This window comes from Erythrolamprus reginae, chromosome 4 (genome assembly GCF_031021105.1).
Source record: "Erythrolamprus reginae isolate rEryReg1 chromosome 4, rEryReg1.hap1, whole genome shotgun sequence".
Classification (NCBI taxonomy): Eukaryota; Metazoa; Chordata; class Lepidosauria; order Squamata; family Dipsadidae; genus Erythrolamprus; species Erythrolamprus reginae.
This window is the reverse complement of record NC_091953.1, coordinates 137622220-137646530: the sequence shown is the minus strand read 5'-3', so window position 1 is coordinate 137646530 and position 24311 is coordinate 137622220. Positions and strand designations below refer to the sequence as shown.

Here is a 24311-nt window from a genome sequence, read left to right as displayed (position 1 = left end):
TTTATTTTATTTATTTTATTTATTTTATTTATTTTATTTATTTTATTTATTATTTTATTATTTTATTTTATTTATTATTTTATTTTATTTATTTTATTTATTTTATTTATTTTATTTATTTTATTTATTTTATTTATTTTATTTATTTTATTTATTTTATTTATTTTATTTATTTTATTTATTTTATTTACTTACTTACTTACTTACTTACTTACTTACTTACTTACTTACTTACTTACTTACTTATTAGATTTGTATGCCGCCCCTCTCCGCAGACTCGGGGCGGCTCACAACAATAATACAAACAATATATCACAAATCTAATATTAAAGAAGACTGGACATGACCTAGACATTCTGGATCAACTGTGGTCTCCGAGCACTCTTCAAGGGTAGCCCCATATAGAGCGCATTGCAATAGTCTAACCGTGAGGTGACAAGGCCATGAGTGACTGTGAGAATTTCCTGACAGTGAGAACAGTTAACCAGTGGAACAGCTTGCCACTAGAAGTTGTAAATGCTCCAACATTGGAACGTTTAAAGATGTTGGATAACCATCTGTCTGAAGTAGTGTAGGGTTTCCTGCCCGAGCAGGGGGTTGGACTAGAAGACCTCCAAGGTCCTTTCCAACTTTGTTGTTGTTGTTGTTACAAGATTGTTGTCTGTAAGCAAACTATGGATTTGATGCCACAAAGAAGAGCAAGACAAGAAGCCATGGACTAGAATTAGGTTGGAGAACCAACCTAGAATGAAGAAGAAATTTCCTGACAGTTAGAATAATCAATCTGTGGAACAGCTTGCCACCAGAAGTTGTGAATGGCCCAACTCAAAGTTTTAAAGAAGATATTGGATAACCATCTGTCTGAAGTGGTGTAGGGTTTCCTGCCTAATCAGGGGGTTGGGCTAGAAGACCTCCAAGGTCCCTTCCAACTCTGTTATTCTATTCCTTCCACATCCTCAGGGCCTTTCAAACCCTCGCACGATCTTTCCCAAAAATCCCATCCCGTCATTCCTTCCTGGGCTTGGAAAATACTTCAGGAGAGAAGCACGGAGTTTTTCTCCAGTCCGCCCTTCCCCTCCTGTGCCCCCCACCCGCCACTCTGTCTCCAGCGTTGGAAAGATAATATTCTTCGCTTCATTAGTTTTTCCGAATGCAACAAGCCTTCCTTACCCAAATACACACACACACACACACCCCTGTTGGAAGAGAGAAGGGGGGGCTCGGGAGGCTGTTGACCTCTAGGTGGTTAGCCTGCCAGCGGTGTGTGTGTTTGTGTGTTTGTGTGTGCCTGCACAGAGGCCCTTTTTGGGGAGAGGGGTTCTTTTTTTTAATTACAAAAAAGTTATATTACAATTATTGCATGGATGGATGGATGGATGGATGGATGGATGGATGGATGGATGGATGGATAGATTAGATAGATAGATAGATAGATAGATAGATAGATAGATAGATAGATAGATAGATAGATAGGGAGAGAGAGAGAGAGAGAGAGAGAGAGAGATGATAGATAGATAGATAGATAGATAGATAGATAGATAGATAGATAGATAGATAGATAGATAGATAGATAGATAGAAAGAAAGAAAGAATTCTTTATTGGCCAAGTGTGATTGGACACACAAGGAATTTGTCTTTGGTGCAGATGCTCTCAGTGAACATAAAAGAAAAAGAGACATTTGTCAAGAATCATGAGGTCCAACACTTAACGATTGTCATAGGGGTCAAATAAGCAATGAGGAAACAATCAATATTAATTAAAAAATCTTAAGGATACAAGCACCAAGTTACAGTCATACAGTCATAAGTGGGAGGAGATGGGTGAGAGAAATGATGAGAAAAAACTAGTAGTAATAGTAGTGCAGACTTAGTAAATAGTTTAACAGTGTTGAGGGAATTCTTTGTTTAGCAGAGTGATGGCGTTTGGGAAAAACCTGTTCTTGTGTCTAGTTGTCTTGGTGTGCAGGGCTCTGTAGCGACATTTTGAGGGTGGGAGTTTGAAGAGTTGATGTCCAGGATGTGAGGGGTTCGTAAATATTTTCACAGCCTTCTTTTTAACTTGTGCAGTGTAGAGACCTCAATGGGAGGCAGGTTGGCAGCAATTGTTTTTTCTGCAGTTCTTTATATACACTGCTCAAAAAAAATAAAGGAACACTTAAACAACACATTATAACTCCAAGTAAATCCAACTTCTGTGAAATCAAACTGTTCACTTAGGAAGCAACACTGATTGACAATCAATTTCATTTTGTGGTCAGCACATTCAACTTTGCACAGAACAAATTATTCAATGAGAATATTTCATTCCTTCAGATCTAGGGTGTGTTATCTGAGTGTTCCCCTTATTTTTTTGAGCCTTCCGTACCCTGTTCTATTGCTCTCCTATATCTCCTATTCCTTTCTTCTATTCCTATCTCTCTTCTTCTATTCTTTCATTGATATGTTCTATTCCTATTATCTTCTTTTCTATTCTTTCTTAGATATAGTTTACTATGAGTATATCCTCTATAACCTTCATTATGTATTTTATTATGTGTATACCCACTAAAACCCTCATTGTGTGTTGGACAAAATCAATAAATAAAATAAATAAATATACTATATTATATATATATATATATATAAGGTGCAGAGAAAAAACTTGACGTGGTGGAAGAAAACTAACTACAGTTTTGAAACTTCAGCTTCAACCACAACAACACAAGAGCCCACAACAGATACAAGCTTAATATTAACCGCTCCAAACTTGACTGTAAAAAATACGACTTTTGTAATCGAGTTGTCGAAGCGTGGAATTCACTACTGGACTCTGTAGTATCATCCCCTAACCCCCAACACTTTACCCTTAGACTATCCACGGTTGACCTTACCAAGTTCCTAAGAGGTCAGTAAGGGGTGTACATAAGTGCACCAGAGTGCCTTCCCTCCCCTGTCCTATTGTCTCTCCTATATCTTCTATCCCTATATCTTTTCCTGCTATTCTCTCATAGTTATATTTCACTCCTCTATTTTCTCCTCTATTCCCCCTTTAATACATTCTACCTGATTATATCCTCTATAACCCTCATTGTGTATTATCTCAAAATGGGTGAGCAGTGTGGTCGGGCAGTAGGAAAAGCAAGTAGGATGCTTGGCTGCATAGCTAGAGGTATAACAAGCAGGAATAAGGAGATTGTGATCCCGCTATATAGAGCACTGGTGAGACCACATTTGGAATCCTGTGTTCAGTTCTGGAGACCTCACCTACAAAAAGATATTGACAAAATTGAACGGGTCCAAAGATGGGCTACAAAAACAGTGGAGGGTCTTAAGCATAAAACGTATCAGGAAAGACTTCATGAACTCAATCTGTATAGTCTGGATGATGGAAGGAAAAGGGGGGACATGATCGAAACATTTAAATAGGTTAAAGGGTTAAATAAGGTCCAGGAGGGAAGTGTTTTTAATAGGAAAGTGAACACAAGGACAAGGGGACACAATCTGAAGTTAGTTGGGGGAAAGATGAAAAGCAACGTGAGAAAATATTATTTGACTGAAAGAGTAGTAGATGCTTGGAACAAACTTCCAGCAGACGTGGTTGGTAAATCCACAGTAACTGAATTTAAACATGCCTGGGATAAACATAGATCCATCCTAAGATAAAATACAGAAAATAGTATAAGGGCAGACTAGATGGACCAGGAGGTCTTTTTCTGCCGTCAGTCTTCTATGTTTCTATGTGTATTGGGCAAAATAAATAAATAAACAAATAAATAAATAAATAAGTAAACAAACAAGCAAGCAAGCAAACAAACAAACAAAACCAGCATGCCTAATTAACTGTAAAATAAAGCTCCCAAATCAGACTCAACAGAAATGGTGCTACAAGTTGTTCCCCAGTGTTGCTTATTTCGCTGGCGAGCAATTTTGTGGAGTGGAGGGAAGCTGAGCTGAGCAGAGCAGGGGGGGGGGCGGGTTCCTCCTCCTCCTCTCCCCCTCCCTTTGGTCTCTTGGCAGTCCCAGACTCCAGATGTTTCGGAGTGCTGGTTGGGAAGTCCTACTGGCGCCAGTCGGGGCAGAGGGCAGGGGAAAGGCACGCGAGCTGGAACCGAAAACACTCAGTCACTGCAGGATCTGGCCTCCCCCCAAGCTCTCTGCTGGCACATTCCCCAGCATACTCCGAGCCATCTGTTCCAAAAACACACACAAACACACACACACACACATTCAGGAGCCCATTATCACTCAAGATGCAACATGGAGAACAGCTGCTCGAGAGGAACAGGAGGAGGGGGGTGGAAAGCCAGCAAAAGGCTCTTTGTGAGTCATAAATAACCGCGGAAGAGTCGCTATAAAGGCCCTGGATTGATTTCTGGGGTTTAATCACACACACATACACACACACACAAACACACACCGTTCCGTTTGCAGACACTTTGAAACTAAATTTAAACTGCTCCAAACTAGACTGCAGAAAATACGACTTCAAGAACAGAGTGATCAAGAACTGGAGTTCACTACCTAACTGTGGTTTCTTCCCCAAACCCCCAAAAACTTTAACCTTAGATTGTCAACAGTCGACCTCTCCCCTTTTCTAAGAGGTCTGTAAGGGGAGTGCATAAGCCCACCATTGTGCCTATCGTCCTGGTCCTACTCTATTTGTCTTCTTTTATTGTTATTTTCTATGTTATGTTTATATAAACTACTATCTTATATCTGATTGACAAAGGAAGGAAGGAAGGAAGGAAGGAAGGAGGAAGGAAGGAAGGAAGGAAGGAAGGAAGGAAACTTGTTGCTTGTATCCTAAGATTTTTATTAATATTGATTGTTTCTTCATTGCTTATTTGACCCCTATGACAATCGTTAAGTATTGTACCACATGATTCTTAACAAATGTATCTTTTTCTTTTATGTATGCTGAGAGCATCTTCACCAAGACAAATTCCTTGTGTGTCCAATCACACTTGGCCAATAAAAATTCTATTAGAAGGAAAGAAAGAAAGAAAGAAAGAAAGAAAGAAGGAAAGAAGGAAAGAAGGAAGGAAGGAAGGAAGGAAGGAAAATTTGGGGAGGGTAATAAATAAAAGGGTGGTTGTAAAGACCACACCTGGAATACTGCACCTAGTTTGGGTCACCACACTACAAAAAAAAGTTGTTGAGATTTTGGGAAAAGGGCAGATGACAGCCACTGGGATGATGAAAGACCTGGAGGCTAAAACATATGAAGAACAGTTGCAGGAACTGGGCATGTCTAGTTTAATGAAAAGAAGGACCAGGGGAGACATGATAGCAGCCTTCCAATCTTTCAGAGGTTGCCACAAAGAGGAGGGAGTCAATCTATTGTCCAAAGCACCTGAGGGTAGAACAAGAAACAATGGGTGGAAACTAAACAAGGAGAGAATCAACTTAGAACTAAAGAGGAATTTCCTGACAGTGGTTTGTAAGTCTAGTTGTGTAGGGTATTCTGTTGCGAGTGGAGGAGTGGGGGGCTCCTCTAGTAAAGTATCTCTGGATATTTTCTAATGTATTTATGTCCAAAATGCGGTGGGGGTTCCAGACAGAGGAACTATATTCAAGGATGGATCTGGTGAGAGTTTTGTATGCTCTGGTTAGTAGTGTGAGATTACCGGAGCAGAAGCTATGTAGGATTAGGTTGACAACTCTTGAAGCCTTTTGGGCAACATGGTTGCAGTGGGCTTTGGCACTGAGGTCATTGGATAGGAGTCTTCTAGTAGAATTCTAGGAGTCGAAGCCCACAAGTCTTAAAATTGCCAAGTTTGGAGCCCCCTGCTTTGGGTTTGAAAACAGGTGGCAAAGCTCATTTGCCTGTCCCTTTGATTTTAATCTTCCATCCCTTTTGCGGCCTGGTGTGAAAAAAACTTTTTAAAAAATGCAAACTTTGATTTTACCAGGCTGCTTTAAAAAAATTCATTTTCTTCAGTGCCATATTGTAACTTTGAATCGTCCCTAAGCGAACAGCAACCTGAGTGACAATAGGTAGCCTTTATCAATTTCATGGCGATATGAAAATATCTACTGACCCCTCGCATCTGCACATAAACTGTTTCGACTCCTACCCTCAAAACATCGCTAGAAAGCACCGCACACCAAGACAACTAGACACAAGAATAGTTTTTTCCCAAACGCCATCACTCTGCTAAACAAATAATTCCCTCAACACTGTCAGACTATTTACTAAGTCTGCACTACTATTACTACTAGTTTTTTCTCATCATTTCTCTCACCCATCTCCTCCCACTTATGACTGTATGACTGTAACTTGGTGCTTGTATCCTTAAGATTTTTATTAATATTGATTGTTTCTTCATTGCTTATTTGACCCCTATGACCATCATTGTGTTGTAGCTCATGATTCTTGACAAATGTCTCTTTTTCTTTTATGGACACTGAGAGCATCTGCACCAAAGACAAATTCCTTGTGTGTCCAATCACACATGGCCAATAAAGAATTTCTATTCTATTCTATTCTACTCTACTATACTATACTCTCTACTCTACATTCTATTCTATTCTATTCTATTCTACTCTCTATTCTACATTCTACATTCTATTCCATTCCATTCCATTCTACTCTATTCTACTCTACCCTACTCTACTCTATTCTAAGACCTGTGGACTTCAACTCCCAGAATTCACCAGCCAGCATGCTGGGAGTTGAAGTCCACACAACCTAAAATGGCCAAGCTTGAGACCAACTGATCTGGAACCAACTTTCAGGTTTAATTTACACCGATTCTTACATTCTATCCAGTTCAAAGAGTTGAAGATTTTAAATGGGGTCAGATCAAATAAAAGGAAGTACAATTAAATTAATCTCAGTGCCCCAATCAACCCAATCCATGAGGTTCTTTAATAATGTATTTCATGTAAATTTGTCAAGGTATTCAGGAGGCAAGTGATAGATTAGGGGTCTGGGAAATATTAGCGTTAAGTTGTTCCTTTTTAGAGCACTCCATCAAAATATCTTGGCGATGGGGAAGAGAGAAGCTTGTATTCATTGAAAGAACTAAATCAGGCTTTTGTCTGTACGAAGATAAATGTTTTGACTGAATTCTTTCTCCTGACGCTGCATATTTGCACTACAGGAAGATAATCTTCATGGTTAGAGGCAAGGAAAATACGTCCCTTGGTATAATCTGAATTAATGTATCTGGTGGCTCAGAGTAGATTTGCTTTCAACTAAAATCTGTTACTGGCATTCAGAAGCAGACACCAAAAAGTTAATTTGCCGGGTCAAGGTTGCATTTAAAATAAGTGTTCTTTTGGGCGACGTGAGTCTACTACAATTTTACTTTATATATCTGATACATGAAGAGAAGTTAGAACTATTTAAATTAAGTCAGGTCCAAGAGAGGGCACAATGCTGAGCCAAGGGATTGTTGAATCTATCTCAAGGTTGCAAGATAGCAAGGAAGTTTGGAAGTGCAGGGTAGGCCATCCAAACCCTCTTGCCCTACTGCCAACATCTCAATTCTAACTTCCCCATCATTGCACCTGATTTAGCCACCTAACAACAGGGCAGCCCTGCTTAAAAATGCACCCTAACTTTGACTAAATATGCTAAGATGTCTAAGGTAAAGAGTAGTAAACATTCCATATTCCATCCAGTAAACAAGAGCTAAGGTGGCGCAGCAGGTAGAGTCCAGTACTGCAAGCCAGTAAAGCTGAGTGTAGATCTGTGGGTCAGTGGTTCAAATCTCATCACCGGCTCAAGGTTGACTCAGCCTTCCATCCTTCCGAGGTGGGTAAAATGAGGACCCGGATTGTGGGGGCAATAGGCTGGCTCTGTTAAAAAAAAGTGCTATTGCTAACATGTTGTAAGCCGCCCTGAGTCTAAGGAGAAGGGCAGCATAAAAATTGAATAAATAAATAAATATTCCCTTTTGGAGCACAGACACGAGGAAGAAAAGTTGTTAGGTTGCTTTCTCACTCCAAAATATGGTGCTCATGTTTATAAAGTCCTGGGTTTATTTTCAGCTCATCTCCTCAGCCTTTAAGCAATTTCCCATCATCTACAAAACTCTGTTGCTTGACAGAGGATGGGACAGAACAGTAGAATAGAGTAGAGTAGAGTAGAACAGAACAGAACAGAAGGTAGGGTAGGGAGATAGATAGATAGATAGATAGATAGATAGATAGATAGATAGATAGATAGATAGATAGATAGATGATAGATAGAAAGAGACAGACAGACAGATAGATATAGAGATGATAGATAGATAGATAGATAGATAGATAGATAGATAGATAGATAGATAGATAGATAGATAGATAGATACCGTGTTTCCCCGATAGTAAGACCCCCCCGATTGTAAGACATATGGGGGGTTTCAGGGGGGTTGGCTAATATAAGCCATACCCCGAAAGTAAGACATATGTCTTACTTTCGGGGAAACACGGTACTAAAAGCGGTGCTGGCGAGGGAGCTTCGCGCCCAGGAGAGTCTCCCAAACCCGGCGCGGATAAGGACTCCTCGGCCGGTGGAGGAAGCGCGGCGGCGGCAGCAGGCTCCGGAGGGAGCTCGGGCGGTGGCGAGAAGACGGGATTCCAGGTGCCGAGCGCCACCTGCCCGCCGTTCACGCCAAGGACAGGCAGCCCCAGTTCCAGCACCTCGGCCTGCTCGCCCAGCCTCTTGCCCAGCGGGAAGAGAAAAGGCGGCGGCGGGAGTAGTGGAGGCAAGGCGGAGAAGAAAGAAGCGGCGGATAGCTGGCAAGGCGCCGACTAGAGGGCTGGACCCTGCCGCTTTGCCGCCGCTCCCGCCACCGCCTTTGCCTCTTGCCCGGCGGGAAAGGCGACGAAAGGGGCTATCGGGTCCCTTCCAATTGCCCGACCGGCGTCGCCTTAGTCAGCAGCGGAAAAGCAAAGGAAGCAGCAGGAGAAGCGAAGTTCTTGAATGGTGGCGGCGGCCCTTGATCGCAGCCGATGAGGTTCGGCTTTCTTCGCTTCTCCTGCTGCTTCCTTTGCTTTTCCGCTGCTGACTAAGACGACGCCGGCCGGGCAATTGGAAGGGACCCGATAGCCCTTTTCGTCGCCTTTCCCGCCGGGCAAGAGGCAAAGGCGGCGGCGGGAGCGGCGGCAAAGCGGCGGGGTCCAGCCCTCTAGCCGGCGCCTCGCCAGCTATCTGCCGCTTCTTTCTTCTCCGCCTCGCCTCCACTACTCCCGCCGCCGCCTTTGCTCTCCCCGCCGGGAAAGGCGACGAAAAGGGCTATCGGGTACCTTCCAATTGCCCGGCCGGCGTCGCCTTAGTCAGCAGCGGAAAAGCAAAGGAAGCGGCAGGAGAAGCGAAGAAAGCCGAACCTCATCGGCTGCGATCAAGGGCCGCCGCCACCATTCAAGAACTTCTGCGAAAGACGTACGGTATTTCAAAATAAGAAATTAAAAAATTGCCCGGGACAATATAAGACATACCCCCAAAGTAAGACACAGTGGGGCTTTGGGGGGTAAAAAGATAGTAAGACACTGCCTTACTATCGGGGAAACACGGTAGGTACATAGATTAGATAGATAGATAGATAGATAGATAGATAGATAGATAGATAGATAGATAGATAGATAGATAGATAGATAGATAGATAGATAGATAGATAGATGATAGACAGACAGACAGATAGATACATAGATACTGGTAGATACATAGATACATAGGTATAGATAGATAGACAGATAGAGACAGGCAGACCAACTGACAGACAGACAAAACCAGAAAGTCCAGTTGCCTCTTGAAAAAAGCACCTTTAGGATTCCCTCCAACTGGGTTATTTCCAGCTAACATTCCATAGATGCAAAGTGAAGTACAAAGTTGAGGACCACGGCAGCGGGTGTTTCTACTTATAGTTTACTTCGTCATCACGGCCAAGGACGTAATGTTCTTGGGAGATCTTCCAACTTATTTATGGAGCGCTGTGGCACTCGTGCCAATAAAAGCCCTGGCAAACGGCAGAGGTCCCTCACTCCCTTTCTTTGACTCTATTGCTGTTTGTTTTCAGGAATGACAACCGGAGAGTGGATTGAGCAGAAGACCCAAGCGGTTGGTTCTTCCAGTCTTCTCGAACACGACCAAGTTCCAATTGAAGCATCCGTTGTTTGAAGACCGACTGTGGAAAATGCTCCATGATGGGAGATCTTAACCTTCTGTGGCTTTTCTTCTTAAGACAACCTCATATTAGTATCTATGGAGAAACTTCTCCCTCTACTACTCCCTAGCAAAGATCAGCCCCCTTTTGTAACGACGTTGCTAGTGCCAAAGAGATGGTTGCCTTTCTGTATCGTCTCCTCGAATCCAGAGATTGGGATCCTTGCAAATTCTGTAAAATTCAGCAATATAAATCAGGGGTCTGTTTGAGATGTTGCTTTTTTGTGGGATGCGCGTTTGAAATGTGCAGGTGTTTGTAGAGGAAAGGGGCGGCAAGGCCTGTTTAAAGTAACGGCTGTGGAGCTGAGTCGGAAACGATAAAATGTTTCGGTCAATAAGTACAGTTCTACGTGCGTGGAAAATCCGAAGAGTCCGTAATGAATTGGGCGGCCTACAAATCGACTAAATAAATATGTAAATAAAATGGAAAAGGCTAAAATTGTCAAGAAGCAGCCCATGGGCCAGGCATCGAGGACCAGCTTTGCATGTGAAGGTCTAACCAAATTGATATATTTCTAAAAAGAAAAGTTAGTATACAGGAATCATCTGAACCCTGCTTAGATCAGGGACAATGGAATTCAAGGGAGGTTGGATTTAGTCCTTACGGCTACGTAGAGATTCTAGGCTGATTCCTTCTTTGACGCCGCCCTCAAATTCTCCATTCTCTTTTTCTTTTTGGAACTAGAAATCAGTTTTAATCCTGTGCACAAATAGAGGAAATGAGGTGAAAACAAGGACAGAGAGCTCCGTCAGTCCTCTCTCTCTCTTTTTCTCTCTCTCTTGCTCTTTCTCTTCTCTTTCTTTTGCTCTTTCCTCTCTTTTTCTCCTCTTTCTTTCACTCTTTCTCTTTTGCTCTCTCCTCTCTCTCTCCTCTTTCTCTCTCTTCTTTTTTGTTATTTCTCCTTTTCTTTCTTTTTTCTCTTCTCTTCTTTCTCTTTTTTCACTCTCTTTCTTGCTCTTTCTCTTCTCTTTTTCTTTCACTCTTTCTCTTTCGCTCTCTCCTTTATCTCGCTCCTCTTTCTTTCTCTTCTTTTTCTTTATTTCTCCTTTCTTTTTTCTCTTTCTTCTCTCTCTCATTTCTTTCTTTTTTCTCTCTTTCTTGCTCTTTCTCTTCTCTCTCTTTTGCTCTCTTTCCTCTCTCTTTTTCTCCTTTCTTTTGGTCTTTCTCTTTTGCTCTCTCCTTTATCTCTCTCCTCTTTCTTTCTCTTTCTTTTTCTTTCTCCTTTCTCTTTCATTCTTCCTTTCTTCTCTCTTTTCTTTCTCTTTTTCTCTCTCTTTCTTGCTTTCTCTTCTCTCTCTTTTGCTCTTTCCTCTCTTTCTCCTTTTTCTTTCTTTCTTTCTTTCTCTGTCTTCTCTCTCTTTTTTGTCTTCTTTCTCTTTTCTCTCTTTTGCTCTTTCCTCTTTCTTTTTTCCCTCCTCTTTCTTTCCTTCTCTCTCTTTTGCTCTCTCCTCTCTCCCTGCAGCATTTGTGAAGTGTATGTTTGGAACGGCTGAGACCATCATTGGAAAATGGGATTTTTCCCATATTCCGTAGCCCGGTTTGATCAAGTAGTAGCCCCAGAAATCTTCAATTCCCGACAGGTTTGCGAGTTTTGTAAAGAGAGAGAGAGACAGAGACTGAGATATTTGTGCATATTTGGAAGATCCATGTTATTAGGCAGCCTTATTGACATGTATCCACTCTTTTTCCTACACTGTATTGTAGTGTTCCACACATTTTGTTCTGCGCCTTTCCCAAATTTTGCTTATTTAAAAGAGCCAGCTTTTCCGACTGAAAAAATCGTGGCCACTAATGAAGAAGCCCATTACGAGAGATGATTTCTTTCTAATTTTTTTTTTAAAAAACCCATGCTATTTAACCTGATTAATTAAAATGTATATTATCAAAGGGAAGGTTCAATAGCCAGGGTAGCGTCCAGGAGCAGAATGTTCCAGAAAAGTTTATAATGTCACATTGTTTTTGAATTTCAGAAATGTTCAAAGCCGTGTAACGCAAAGGCATTTGGATGCTGTGTTGTATATTTCACTTCAAATTGAAGTAAAAAAAAGAAAAAAGGAGACATTCGCTTGGAGTACGTACATTTTATAAATAATGCATGTCGTGTGTAAGACATATGCTTCTAATGAAGGCTATAATTCGATGTTACGGTGAAATAATGGGGACTTTTGAAGGAAAGAATACTATATTTTAGGCAAAGCGCAGGGCGCAATGCCTATACGTTGCAGCTAAATTCAACCTTCTGTTATTTCAGTATGAATTATTTGCGCTTCATTTCCACTAATGAAATTGAACTGACTAGGGAATGCTGTGCCAATCGATCGAGAGATCTTGCAAGCCTAAAACTCTTCACATTTGGAGCAGCAAGCTCTTCCACTTTTGAATTTTAGCCTTAAATTCAGGTAGCGAATAAAATGGATAGGAGGGGAGGGGAGAGGAAAGGAGAGTATGGAATGGGACGGAACAGGATAGAATAGAATTGAATCTTTACTGAGAATGGAATGGAATAGAATAGAATGAATAGAATAAATAAAATGGGTCAGAATATAATAGAATATAATAAATAAAATGGATTAGAATGGAATAGAATAGAATAAATAAAATGGATTAGAATAGAATAAATAAAATGGATTACAATAGAATAGAATAGAATAGAATGAATAGAATAGAATAAATAAAATGGATTAGAATAGGAATAGTTTTTCTCATCATTCCTATCACCCTTTTCCTCCCATGTTGACTGTATGACTGTAACTTGTTGCTTATATCCGAAGATTTTTATTAATATTGCTTCTTCATTGCTTATTTGACCCCTATGACAATCATTAAGTGTTGTATCACATGATTCTTGACAAATGTATATTTTATTTTATGTACGTTGAGAGCATATGCACCAAGACAAATTCCTTGTGTGTCCAATCACACTTGGCCAATAAAAATTCTATTCTATTCTATTTATTGGCCAAGTGTGATCGGACACACAAGGAATTTGTCCTTGGTGCAGATGCTCTCAGTGGACATAAATGAAAATATACATCAAACGGTTCTATTCACGTTCTGAGGCTGGTGGAAAGCTCTGGACTAAAGACCCTCTTCAATATTTCGATATTGCTCACAACATGCAAATCCTCTTTTTCAAAAAAAAAAAACCCCTAAAAACCTGGCCGTGAGCTTGTTTTCCCTGCCGCATCGCTTTGCCTCTGTTAAACCGCACCGCTACTGGAATCCAGTCAAAGTTTTACGGTCCTTCAAATTGAGGCTGGAGCCAGGGAGGAAATACTAAAATCCTGTATATACAACTTCTGTCTCTGACAGGCAGAGAAATTCCATGGAAATTAGCAACTCAACAGCGGAATAAAGTTATATCTGGTTCGAAGGTTGGGGAAGCGGGGGCCTTTCTTGTTGCAAGAAACAATGGCTCTGTCACGAGAGGAGATTGAGGATCTTTCGAATAACGTGGTGGAAGGTTTCGTTCTACCGGCCAAGTATTTAATTAACAACAGACCATAATTTCGAGAGGTTATGCACTCTGAGGAGTTTATGCTAGCAAAAGGGAAAATGCCTCTTTTCAAGTCGTAAAATGCTAATATGGGTCCAGTTAACATTCTGGAATCAACATGTCAAGAGTTTATCTTTTCATCTTTTGAAAATTATATAGGTATATCTCTATGCCAAGGTTAGGAAGGAGGTTCCAAGTATTTTCAAAGCGTAATAAATCCATCAATTTCATTGCCCTTTCTCAAGGATTTTTCTCCCAGACCCAAAAGACCAGGTCCATATAGGAAGATCAAATTAAACTGATTTACTACCCAAAGTCTATGCATGGGGGAAATTTCTCTACCAATGCTGGGCACCTGCTTGGAAGTTAGATCAAAATTCATGGAATTTAAGAGGGATTGGGATTAGTTTGTTTATGTCTAGGTAGGGATTCTAGTGGTGATGAGTTTCAAAAATTTTTTTACTACCAGTTCTGTGGGCGTGGCTAGGTGGGTGTGACATGGTGTGGCTTAATGGGTGTGGCAGGGGAAGGATAGTGCAGAATATCAATTTCTTCCCGACTCAAGAGAATAAAGAGGACGGGGCCAGTTAGAGCTGGTATTTACCAATTCTCCGAACTACTCAAAATTTCCACTACCGGTTCTTCAAACTACTCGAAATTTCTGCTACTGGTTCTTCGAACTACTCAAAATTTCTGCTACTGGTTCTTCGAACTACTCAAAATTTCTGCTACTGGTTCTCCAAACTACTCAAAATTTCTGCTACCAGTTTTCTGAACTCAAAATTTCTGCTACCAGTTGTTTGAACTATCAAAATTTTTCCTACCAGTTCTTCGAACTACTCAAAATTACTGCTACCAGTTCTCAGAACTACTCAAAATTTTTGCTACTGGTTCTCTGAACGATTCCAACGTTCTGCTACTGGTTCTCCAGAACTGGTCAGAGCCTGCTGAAACCCACCTCTGGATTCTAGGCTGACGTCTCTTTTGACTCCTCCACCCACCACTTCACCTACCCCCCATCGGTTAAAGAATTCTGTTTCTCGGGGGTTTATGGAATTCAAGTAACAAAGTCTTGTGGCACCACCGCAAGAGACCTGGGTTATTTTATTAAATAAATTACATTTCCAGTTTCTGAATTTTGAAAATTCAGAATACTCACCAGGTAAGTCTTCCCATTGAATCCCACCCTCTCCTGATTTGGCCAGAGGGTCAAAAACGCGAAGATGGCAGCCACAAGCGTGAGTTTGGAAAACCTTTCTCCCTCCATATCTGCAAACATCCCTGGGTCAGCCCCACTTCTTCATACAAGCGGTTGTAGCCGGTGTCTGGAATGTTTAAATGTTCAAAGACCCTATTGCTGAATAGTGAAGCCAAATGCTAAAATTCACAATGATCTTAAAGGAAAGGCCTAAAAGTAAAAAGGGAGGGTGGGAAACAGAGAGAAAGAGAGAGAGAAAAAGAGGAGGAGGAGGAGGAGGAGGAGAAGAGGAGAAGTAGAAAGAGAAGAGGAGGGGGAGGAGGGAAGAGGGAGGAGAAGGTGAGGAGGAGAAGGAGAAAGAAAAGAGAAGAAGGACAAGGAGGAGGAGAGGAGAAGGAGGAAGAAGAGTTGAAGAGGAGAAGTAGAAAGAGAAGAGGAGGGGGAGGAGGGAAGAGGGAGGAGAAGGGGAGGAGGAGAAGGAGAAAGAAAAGAGAAGAAGGACAAGAAGGAGAAGAGGAGAAGGAGGAAGAAGAGGAGAAGAAGAAAGAGAAGAGGAGGAGGAGGGAAGAGGGAGGAGGAGAAGGGGAGGAGGAGAAGGAGAAAGAAAAGAGGAGAAGGACAAGAAGAAGAGGAGAAGGAGGAAGAAGAGAAGGAGAAAGAGAAGAGGAGGAGGAGGGAAGAGGGAGGAGGAGAAGGGGAGGAGGAGAAGGAGAAAGAAAAGAGAAGAAGGACAAGAAGGAGAAGAGAAGGAGGAAGAAGAGGAGAAGAAGAAAGAGAAGAGGAGGAGGAGGGAAGAGGGAGGAGGAGAAGGGGAGGAGGAGAAGGAGAAAGAAAAGAGAAGAAGGACAAGAAGAAGAGGAGAAGGAGGAAGAAGAGAAGGAGAAAGAGAAGAGGAGGAGGAGGGAAGAGGGAGGAGGAGAAGGGGAGGAGGAGAAGGAGAAAGAAAAGAGAAGAAGGACAAGGAGGAGGAAGAAGAGGAGAAGGAGGAAGAAGAGGGGAAGAGGAGAAGTAGAAAGAGAAGAGGAGGAGGAGGAGGGAAGAGGGAGGAGGAGAAGGGGAGGAGAAGGAGGAAGAAAAGAGAAGGAGGAGGAGGAGAGGAGGAGAAGAGAAGGAGAAAGTGAAGAAGAAGAGGAGAAAGGGAAAGGGAGGAGAAGAGGAGAAAGAGAAGGAGAAGAGGATGAGAAGGAGAAGGAGGAGACAGAAATTCAAGATCCTTCATTTAGGAAATCTATTGCAGGTAGTGTGAATTTTGACCCTGTGACCTGGAAAAAGGCTGCAATGGTTGAAAATTTCTTTTTTCAGTGGCATTAAATCCAAGGTGTTTTCTTTCTTTCTTTGTTCCTTCCTTCCTTTTTCTTTTCATTCCTTCTTTCCTTCCTTTCCCCACTTGTGAATATTCAGGAAGAGAAGGGGAAAAGAGGGAGTTTTTGAAAAAAATTAGTTTAACTTTGCTAAAATTAACAACCTACCCTCTCTTCGGAGAGGGGCGGCATACAAATCCAAGTAATAAATAAAATAAATAAATAAATAAAAGATCTCTTAGCAGCTCAGCAGCGCCACCCTGCGTCCATTTGGCTACATAACCGAAGAGAGTCAATTTATTTTATTTTATTAATAGAGTTGAAAGGGACCGTTAGGTCATCGAGTCCAACCCCCTGCCTGAGCAGGAAACCCTACAGCACCCCAGCCAAATGGAAGTCCAATCTCCTCTTGAAGGTGTCCAGAGTTGGGGAGTTCACCACCTCCCCTGGCAGGCAGTTCCATTGGTTGATCGCTCTGACCGTCAGGAAGTTCTTCCTTACTTCCAGGTTGAATCTCTCCTTGGTCAGCTTCCAACCATTGTTCCTCGTCCGGCCCTCTGGTGCCCTGGGGAATAAAGAGACCCCCTCCTCACCGTGGCAACCCCTCAAGTATCTGTAAACTGCTATCATGTCCCCTCTAGACCTTCTTTTTTCTAGGCTGTCATGCCCAGTTCTCTCAATCTCTCTTCGTAAGTCTTGGTTTCGAGTCCCCTAATCATTTTGGTTGCTCTTTTTTGCACCTTCTCCAGAGTTTCGATGTCTTTTTTGTAGTGAGGTGACCAAAATTGGATGCAGTACTCCAGGTGGGGTCTGACCAGGGCATAGTAGAGTGGTATTAGTACTTCCCTGGTCTTGGAGCGTATTCCTCTGTTGATGCAGCTTAGGACTTTTGCTACATAACTGAACATACTTCTTCAGGATTGGGAGGCATATAAATTTAATAAACAAGATAATAGAACAAGAAGGGTTGCCAGAGTTTTCTCTGGGATGGGGAAAATCTGGCAACTCCAAATCTCAACCCGAAGATGCATGCAACCCTGCAATCCTAGCTTTGGAAGGCACTTGTGGGTCCACGCCAAGAATTAGTGGCTTGAATGTATAACTTTTGTTTGGACGCTTGTTATGAGCTGTGCCGATAACGCTGGGGTTTTGGCAGGAGAACTGACATTCCTCTGGTTTTTCATTGCTGTTTCCAGCACGTTTCTTTGTAAACAGACAACTATGCATAGTGACTTTGCTTCCGAGTCTTCATTGGAGCTCAATTGCTACTAATTAACCGGGTCGGATTGAACAGGATCCTACTATTCTCCCACACCAATGGAGATTCTTCACGGGTGCTTGGAAAGGTGTGGTATGGATTGCGCTGAGGCATCATTGTACCAGCCAACCACAGTATGTGTGAAGGACACACAGCTGAAATCCCACCTTCATTTAAAAAAAAACACTGTTCTTTATTAATTTCAATTGCATTACATCATTTTACAGTAGCTCATCCCCCCCCCCATTAACCACTCATATCCCATTTGTAGGGGAGGGTTTGCATTCCTGTTTAGCATTCATCCATTCATTTGAGATTTATCTTACAGGTCAGCATTGGTTCCATTTCATAACACAACAAGGAAGCAAATAATACAGTTTGTGTGTCCATAGAATCAAGAAACTTGAAGTCAAATATTTACAATTGTTTGTCCACATATTATCCTAAAGGTATTTTTTTTCCAAGAGATGACTAAACTTGAATGCTTGAATGAATGCTTCATCTTAAGGCTTTTAAATTGTTTTTATTTGTTGCACGCTGCCCAGAGTCTGCAAGGAGTTGGACGGCTTATAAAATCAATAAATTAAATTTCTTTTGTTTTTCCTTCAAGAGGTTTTGCTCATTTAAGAAGCTTCTTCGGTTCTCACAGAATGGTGGATAATGGAAGGATTTATATTCCTTGCAGTGATCTGGTGGTTAGCACTACTTCTGAGTGTCATAGAGGCCACTTGGACAGATAATCACATAAACCTTCCAGTGGCCTCAACAATTCTCAGAAACTGTGCTAAACGACCAACGGCTGCAAGGAATATCTTTCCGTTCTCCACCATTCGGTCAGAACTGAAGCAGCTTCTTAGATGAGAAGCAAAACAATTTCAAAGAAAAACAAAACTGAAAAAAGCACCTTTGGGACAACCCTGGCCCAGACTATGGAAAAATCCTCACATACGTCCACATATTTTCGTTTCTGTTGGGTAATGACCTTTAAAGCCCTACATGGCAGTGGACCAGAGTACCTTCGGAACTACCTGCTACCGCACGAATCCCAGCAACCGATAAGGTCCCACAGAGTTGGCCTTCTCCGGGTCCCGTCGACTAAAAAATGTCGTTGGCGGGCCCCAGGGGAAGAGCCTTCTCTGTGGCGGCCCCGGCCCTCTGGAATCAACTCCCCCCGGAGATTAGAACTGCCCCCACCCTTCTTGTCTTCCGTAAATTACTCAAGACCTATCTATACCACCAGGCATGGAGGAGTTGAGACACCTTTTTCCCCAGGCTTTTTTATATTTTTATATTTATGTTTGGTATGTATGTGCTGTTTGCTTTTCAATATGATAGGGTTTTATATGCTTCTTTTAATATTAGATTTGTTTCACTATAATATTGTTTTATTACTGTTGTGAGCCGCCCCGAGTCTTCGGAGAGGGGTGGCATACAAATCTAAATAATAATAATAATGATAATGATAATGATAATAATAATAATAATGATGATGATAATGATAATAATAATAATAATAATAATAATAATAATAATAATAATAACGACAACAATAATAATATGTTGTATTGGAAAGGTTTTCAGCCAACACGACATGATACATGCACATTTCAAACACAAGGACACGCGAAGGCAGAAGCTTGTCCATCCGAAGGATAAAATACCCAGGCCGAAATTGCCAGTGATGGCGAAACTTTTTTGTTTGTGTGCCGCACTCTCCACACAATCCCCTCCATTCCGCGCATGCACATAGGCCTCACTGAAGCCTGGGACAATGAAAAAACAGCCAAACCGGAAGTTAGGAAAAACGGACTTCCGGTTTGCCCCTTGTGCTCTTTTTTGCACTCTGGAGCCTACAGGAAGCTTCACTGAAGGCTCAGGAGTGCAAAAAACAGCACAACAGGCAAAGCAGACGTCCATTTTTCTGAACTTCCAGTTTTCCCGTTGGGCTGTTTTTCACTCTCTGGGCCTTCAGGAAGCTTCCCTGAAGCCTCCAGAGGTCAAAACGGCCTTCCCCAAGACTGAAAATCAGCTGGCTAGCACACGCCTGCGCTGCCTCGCCCGCCCTCCACCTTTTAATTAGCACCACCAATGCCACCTTTTAATTAGCATTTCATGTTGAATTGTAACAATCTCTGCCTCTTATGTAAACTTTCTATAATTTTTATGTTTTCATATTTTACTTCTGCGAGACCCAGAATCTTGCTGGGATGGAGACGGCAGTTTCTAAATATTGATCAATACATTTTTAAAAATTGAGACCTTACCTGCTTAATAATGGCACTGATCTGCTTAACACCCATTGCAACAATTAATCAATCAATCAATCAATCAAGGCTCATTTTTAAAAAATCACTTCGCTTAGTAGGGGAAATTCTGGCCCTTATTTGGTTGTTAAGCCAAGGAGTGTAATTCATTCTCCATACATGCAGACAAAAAGGCGTTGTGCGCTTAAGTACATTCACGACAAAGGTATAAATAAAAATGTGTAGAAGTGCTGCGCGTTACAATCAGGGGAGGCCTACCGTCTTCGGTGCTACTGGTGGGCTGGCACATGAGATTTACCTTTTGCACATACACAGCAAGCAAAACACATGAAGACGCTCGTGTGAGATTTCAGCAACTTTCACCAATATTTTAACTTCTGCACATGCAAAATGGGCAAAATGTCGCTCGCACGAGCATCTTCACACAAGAATTCATTTGCTGCACATGCACAGAAACAAAATCTTGCGAGGGGGCATACATGCGCATATCGGGGTGTGCATCCCCAAAATCGCTACCGGAACGGAGCACCTTACCGTTCTGGTAACTTTGTAACTTCACTGTAATTTCATTGTAACTTCACTGTCAAGTAAAGAGCGAGCAGTATTGACCTGTGGGCAGAAACCTTTGCCAAATATTAAATATACATCAAACCCCAAACAGTTATTTGTCCACGTCATGCAGGAGTTTGTCTCACGCGGAATAGGAACATGGGTTTCTGTTTTGTTTTGTTTTCAACCAAGCAAAGCTTGGAACGACACGTAAAACTCGATCTCCGATCCCAGCGTTACTCTGGTTGGTTGCAGAAGTGGCAGTGGATTCCTCCGCTGAGGTCGCTTACGGTGCCTTCTTGGACCAGCTTTCGCAAGAATTCTGTCTCCAGTGTGACATTGTGCATGGGTTGCCAGTCCATGGCGACTGTGCAAACGCTGTCGTAATAATGCAGTGGTGCCTCGGGATGTCGCAGCTCATAGCCAAACCCAGCTAAGCTCACTTCATCACATAAATGGGTCGCTAGAACCGTGGCTATCATGCCGATCGTGGGAACGTTCTAGAGGGGAACCGGAGAAAGGGATTTATTACTTAGCAATAGCACTTAAGATTTATATACCGCTTCACGGTGCTTCACAACTCTCTCTAAGCGGTTTACAGAGTCAACAATCTGGGTCCTCGTTTGACCGACCGGAGGAATGACAGAAGGATGAGTCAACCTTGAGCTGGTCAGGATCGAACTCCTGGCATTTGGAAGGATTAGCCTGCACTACTATACAGTGGTACCTCGACATACGAGTTTAATTCATGCCAGAGCCGAGCTTGTATGTCGATCAATTTGCATCTCGAACGAATGCCTTTAGACTTTGGTTTTTGGCGCCAAGATAACTGGAAACATGGAATTCTTGTGCCACCTAGTGGATGCTCAGCTCGTATCCCGAATTTGAGCTCGGGTGTCGAACAGAAATTTTGCTCGCGTCTCGGCTCGTAACTTGGAATACTCGCATGTGGAGCAGCTCGTATCTAGAGGTACTACTGTATTTTATATAGCCCTCACAATAATAATTTAATAACAATAATTTATTAGACTTGTGTGCTGCCCCTCTCCGAAGACTCGGGGCAGCTCACAACAGCAATAAAACAATACAATACAAATCTAATGATTAAAACTTTACCTAAAAACCCGCTATCTTAAAAAGCAATCAATACTAAACAGTCACAACCACACGTAACTCTTAATAGTCAGAGAAGGGGAGATGTTAATTGTCCTATTCCTGGCGACATAGATAGGTCTTCAGGGTCTTGTGGAAGGCGAGGAGGGTGGGGGCAGTTCGAATCTCTGGGGGGAGTTGATTCCAGAGGGCCGGGGATGCCACAGAGAAGGCTCTTCCCCTAGGCCCCGCCACACGACATTGTTTAGTCGACTGGACCCAAAGAAGGCCAATTCTGTGGGACCTAATCGACCGCTGGGATTCATGCGGCAGAAGGCGGTCCCTTAGGTATTCTGGTCTGATGCCATGTAGGGTCTTATAGGTCATCACCAACACTTTGAATTGTGCCCGGAAACTAATCGACAACCAGTGCGGGCCGCGAAGTGTTGATGAAACATGGGCTTATCTGGGAAGACCCATGACTGCTCGTGTGGCCGCATTTTGCATGATCTGAAGTTTCCAAACTTCAGGAAGGAAGGAAGAAGAAAGAAAGAAAGAAAGAAAGAAAGAAAGAAAGAAAGAGAGAGAGAGAGAGAGAGAGAGAGAGAAAGAAAGAAAGAGAGGAAGGAAGAGAGGAAGGAAGAGAGGAAGGAAGGAAGGAGGGAGGGAGGGAGGGAAAGGAAGGAGGAAGGAAAGAAAGAAAGAAGGTTGGAAGGAAGGAGGGAAGGAAGGAAGAAGGGAGGAAAGGAAAGGAAGGAAGGGAGGAAGGAGGAAGGAAAGAAAGAAGGAAGGAAGAAAGAAAGGAAGGAGGAAGGAAAGAAGGAAGGAAGTAAAGAAGGAAGGAAGGAAGGAAGGAAGGAAGGATGGATAGATGGATATTATTCTGGGTTCAACTCTTGTAAATCGAGGACAACTGTCGTGAACCGAGGACCCACCTGCTCACTGACCTTATCCCAGGAGAAGAGCCTGGCTTGGGGTTCCGGGTATTGCAGAATATCCAGCGCCGTCTCCTTCACGATGACCGGGTTCAGAATCCGGAAGTTCTTGGGGCTGATGGGTATTTTCATCACCACCCTCTTCCAAAAGAACAGGTGCATCCACAGCGGCTGAACGACAACAACAACGACACACAAAGGCACCCAAATTACGACAAGGTCTCAAATCCATCCTAACGTGAAGTAACTACTTGACTTTACAGACGCAACTGAGCCCGACATCTCCGTTGTTAAAGTGAGACATTGGTTTAAGTGGGTTTTGCTCTGTTTTACGACCTTCCTTGCCATGGTTGCTAAGCGAACCACTGCAGTTCCTAAGTTAGTAACCAGGTTGTTAAATGAATCTGACTTCCCCTTTTTCAGAGGTCGCCAAACAAGATCCCAGAATCCTGCAACCGCCATAAGTCCATGCCAGTTGCCAAGCGTTCAAATTTGGATCACGCAACCACAGAAATACTGAAACGGCCCCGTGAAAAACAAGTGTCTTATTTTGCCATATGAATATTGCAACTGTTCTATCCAATTCGTAAAAAAAAATTGGTGTCTAATTTGATGGGGGCTGCTTGAAACAGGTATAAAAATTTGGGCAACGTACTTGTTTTTATTACCACGATCCGACCTAATAGAGAGAGTTGTAAAAGTTTCCATCTCTCAAAGTCCTGTTTTGTTTCTTGGGGTAATTCGTCATAAGGAATACAATGTTAAAAGATGCATCAAAAGGAATACAGAAATATGTAACACAATATATGTGTCTATAAAGAGGGGATATAAGAAATGTAACATATACAGTGGTACCTCTACTTATAAACTTAATTCGTTCCGTGACCAGGTTCTTAAGTAGAAAAGTTTGTAAGAAGAAGCAATTTTTCCCATAGGAATCAATGTAAAAACAAATAATGTGAGTGATTGGGGAAACCACAGGGGAGGTGGAGGCCCTGTTTCCTCCGAGGAGATTCCTAGAGAGGCTCCACGGAGGCTTCTCCCTGCCTTTTCCGGCCCTGTTTCCTCCGAGGAGATTCTTAGATTCTGCCTTTTCCAGCCCTGTTTCCTCCCAGGAGATTCCTAAAGAGGCCCATGGAGGTTTCTCCCTGCCTTTTCTGGCCCTGTTTCTTCCCCGGAGATTCCTAGAGAGGCCCCACAGAGGCTTCTCCCCACCTTTTCCGTCCATTTCCTCCCAGGAGATTCCTAGAGAGGCCCCACAGAGGCATCTTCCTGCCTTTTCTGGCCCTGTTTCCTTCCAGGAGATTCCTCGAGAGGCCCCACAGAGGCTTCTCCCCACCTTTTCCAGTTACAGTTTTGGAAGCTCAGGTTTGCAAGTGGAAAATGGTTCTTGAGAAGAGGCAAAAAAATCTTGAGCACCTGGTTCTTATCTAGAAAACTTCGTAAGTAGAGGCGTTTGCAGGTAGAGGAACCACTGTATCTATAAAGAGGTGGTATAAGAAACGTAACATATATAAGATATCCGGTTTAAATCTGTATTAAATTATTGAAACGTTGTCTTTCTTTTAAAAATTTGGAAAAATTAGTAAACACTACCTGTGGAACACTGACCCATTGCAGGAACATTGCTGCGATGGGTGCCAAAAATGCTGATTGAAGTGTGCAAAATCGACGGTCAGTGCCGCCCAAGAATTTCTTGACCGTTTTGAGATTGATGGTGAAACCTTTCTCAACTGTACAGTGACAGGAGATGACACTTGGGCCTACCCCCATGCGCCAGAGAGCAAATGTCAATCAATGCAGTGGTGCCATACGCATTCTCCTTCAGTCAAAAAATTCAAAACTCAGCAATCGGCGAAAAAAATCTTGGGCAACCATTGCGCACAAATCTTGGGCCCCCATCGCAGCAGCGTTCATGCCCTTCGCATTCAGGTAGCGCAATTTATTTATTTATTTATTTATTCATTCATAGAAACATAGAAACATAGAAGACTGACGGCAGAAAAAGACCTCATGGTCCATCTAGTCTGCCCTTATACTATTTCCTGTATTTTATCTTAGGATGGATCTGTGTTTATCCCAGGC

At 42.4% G+C, this 24311-nt stretch overlaps 2 protein-coding genes across 10 annotated transcripts in view; one reads left to right on the top strand and one right to left on the bottom strand.

Moving 5' to 3' along the window:
• ATOH8 (atonal bHLH transcription factor 8) overlaps positions 1-12192 on the top strand; it is a 28028-nt gene extending 15836 nt beyond the window's left edge. Inside the window, exon 3 of the mRNA XM_070751885.1 lies at positions 9987-12192. Within this exon, the coding sequence (XP_070607986.1) occupies positions 9987-9992 (6 nt within the window). The 3' untranslated portion in view covers positions 9993-12192. The remainder of the gene's footprint in view (positions 1-9986) is intronic.
• Positions 12193-18931: 6739 nt separating this feature from the next.
• The window catches only part of ST3GAL5 (ST3 beta-galactoside alpha-2,3-sialyltransferase 5), a 28297-nt gene continuing 22917 nt past the window's right edge, over positions 18932-24311 (bottom strand). For 5 of the 9 annotated variants that reach the window (XM_070751421.1, XM_070751426.1, XM_070751419.1 and 2 more), the window contains exons 6-7: positions 22227-22397; positions 18932-20699 (exon numbers count right to left, since the gene is read on the bottom strand). In XM_070751421.1, coding sequence (XP_070607522.1) covers positions 20436-20699; positions 22227-22397 — 435 coding nt within the window. In that variant the 3' untranslated portion in view covers positions 18932-20435. The remainder of the gene's footprint in view (positions 20700-22226; positions 22398-24311) is intronic. The other 4 variants (XM_070751422.1, XM_070751424.1, XM_070751425.1 and 1 more) reach the window with 1 other exon arrangement.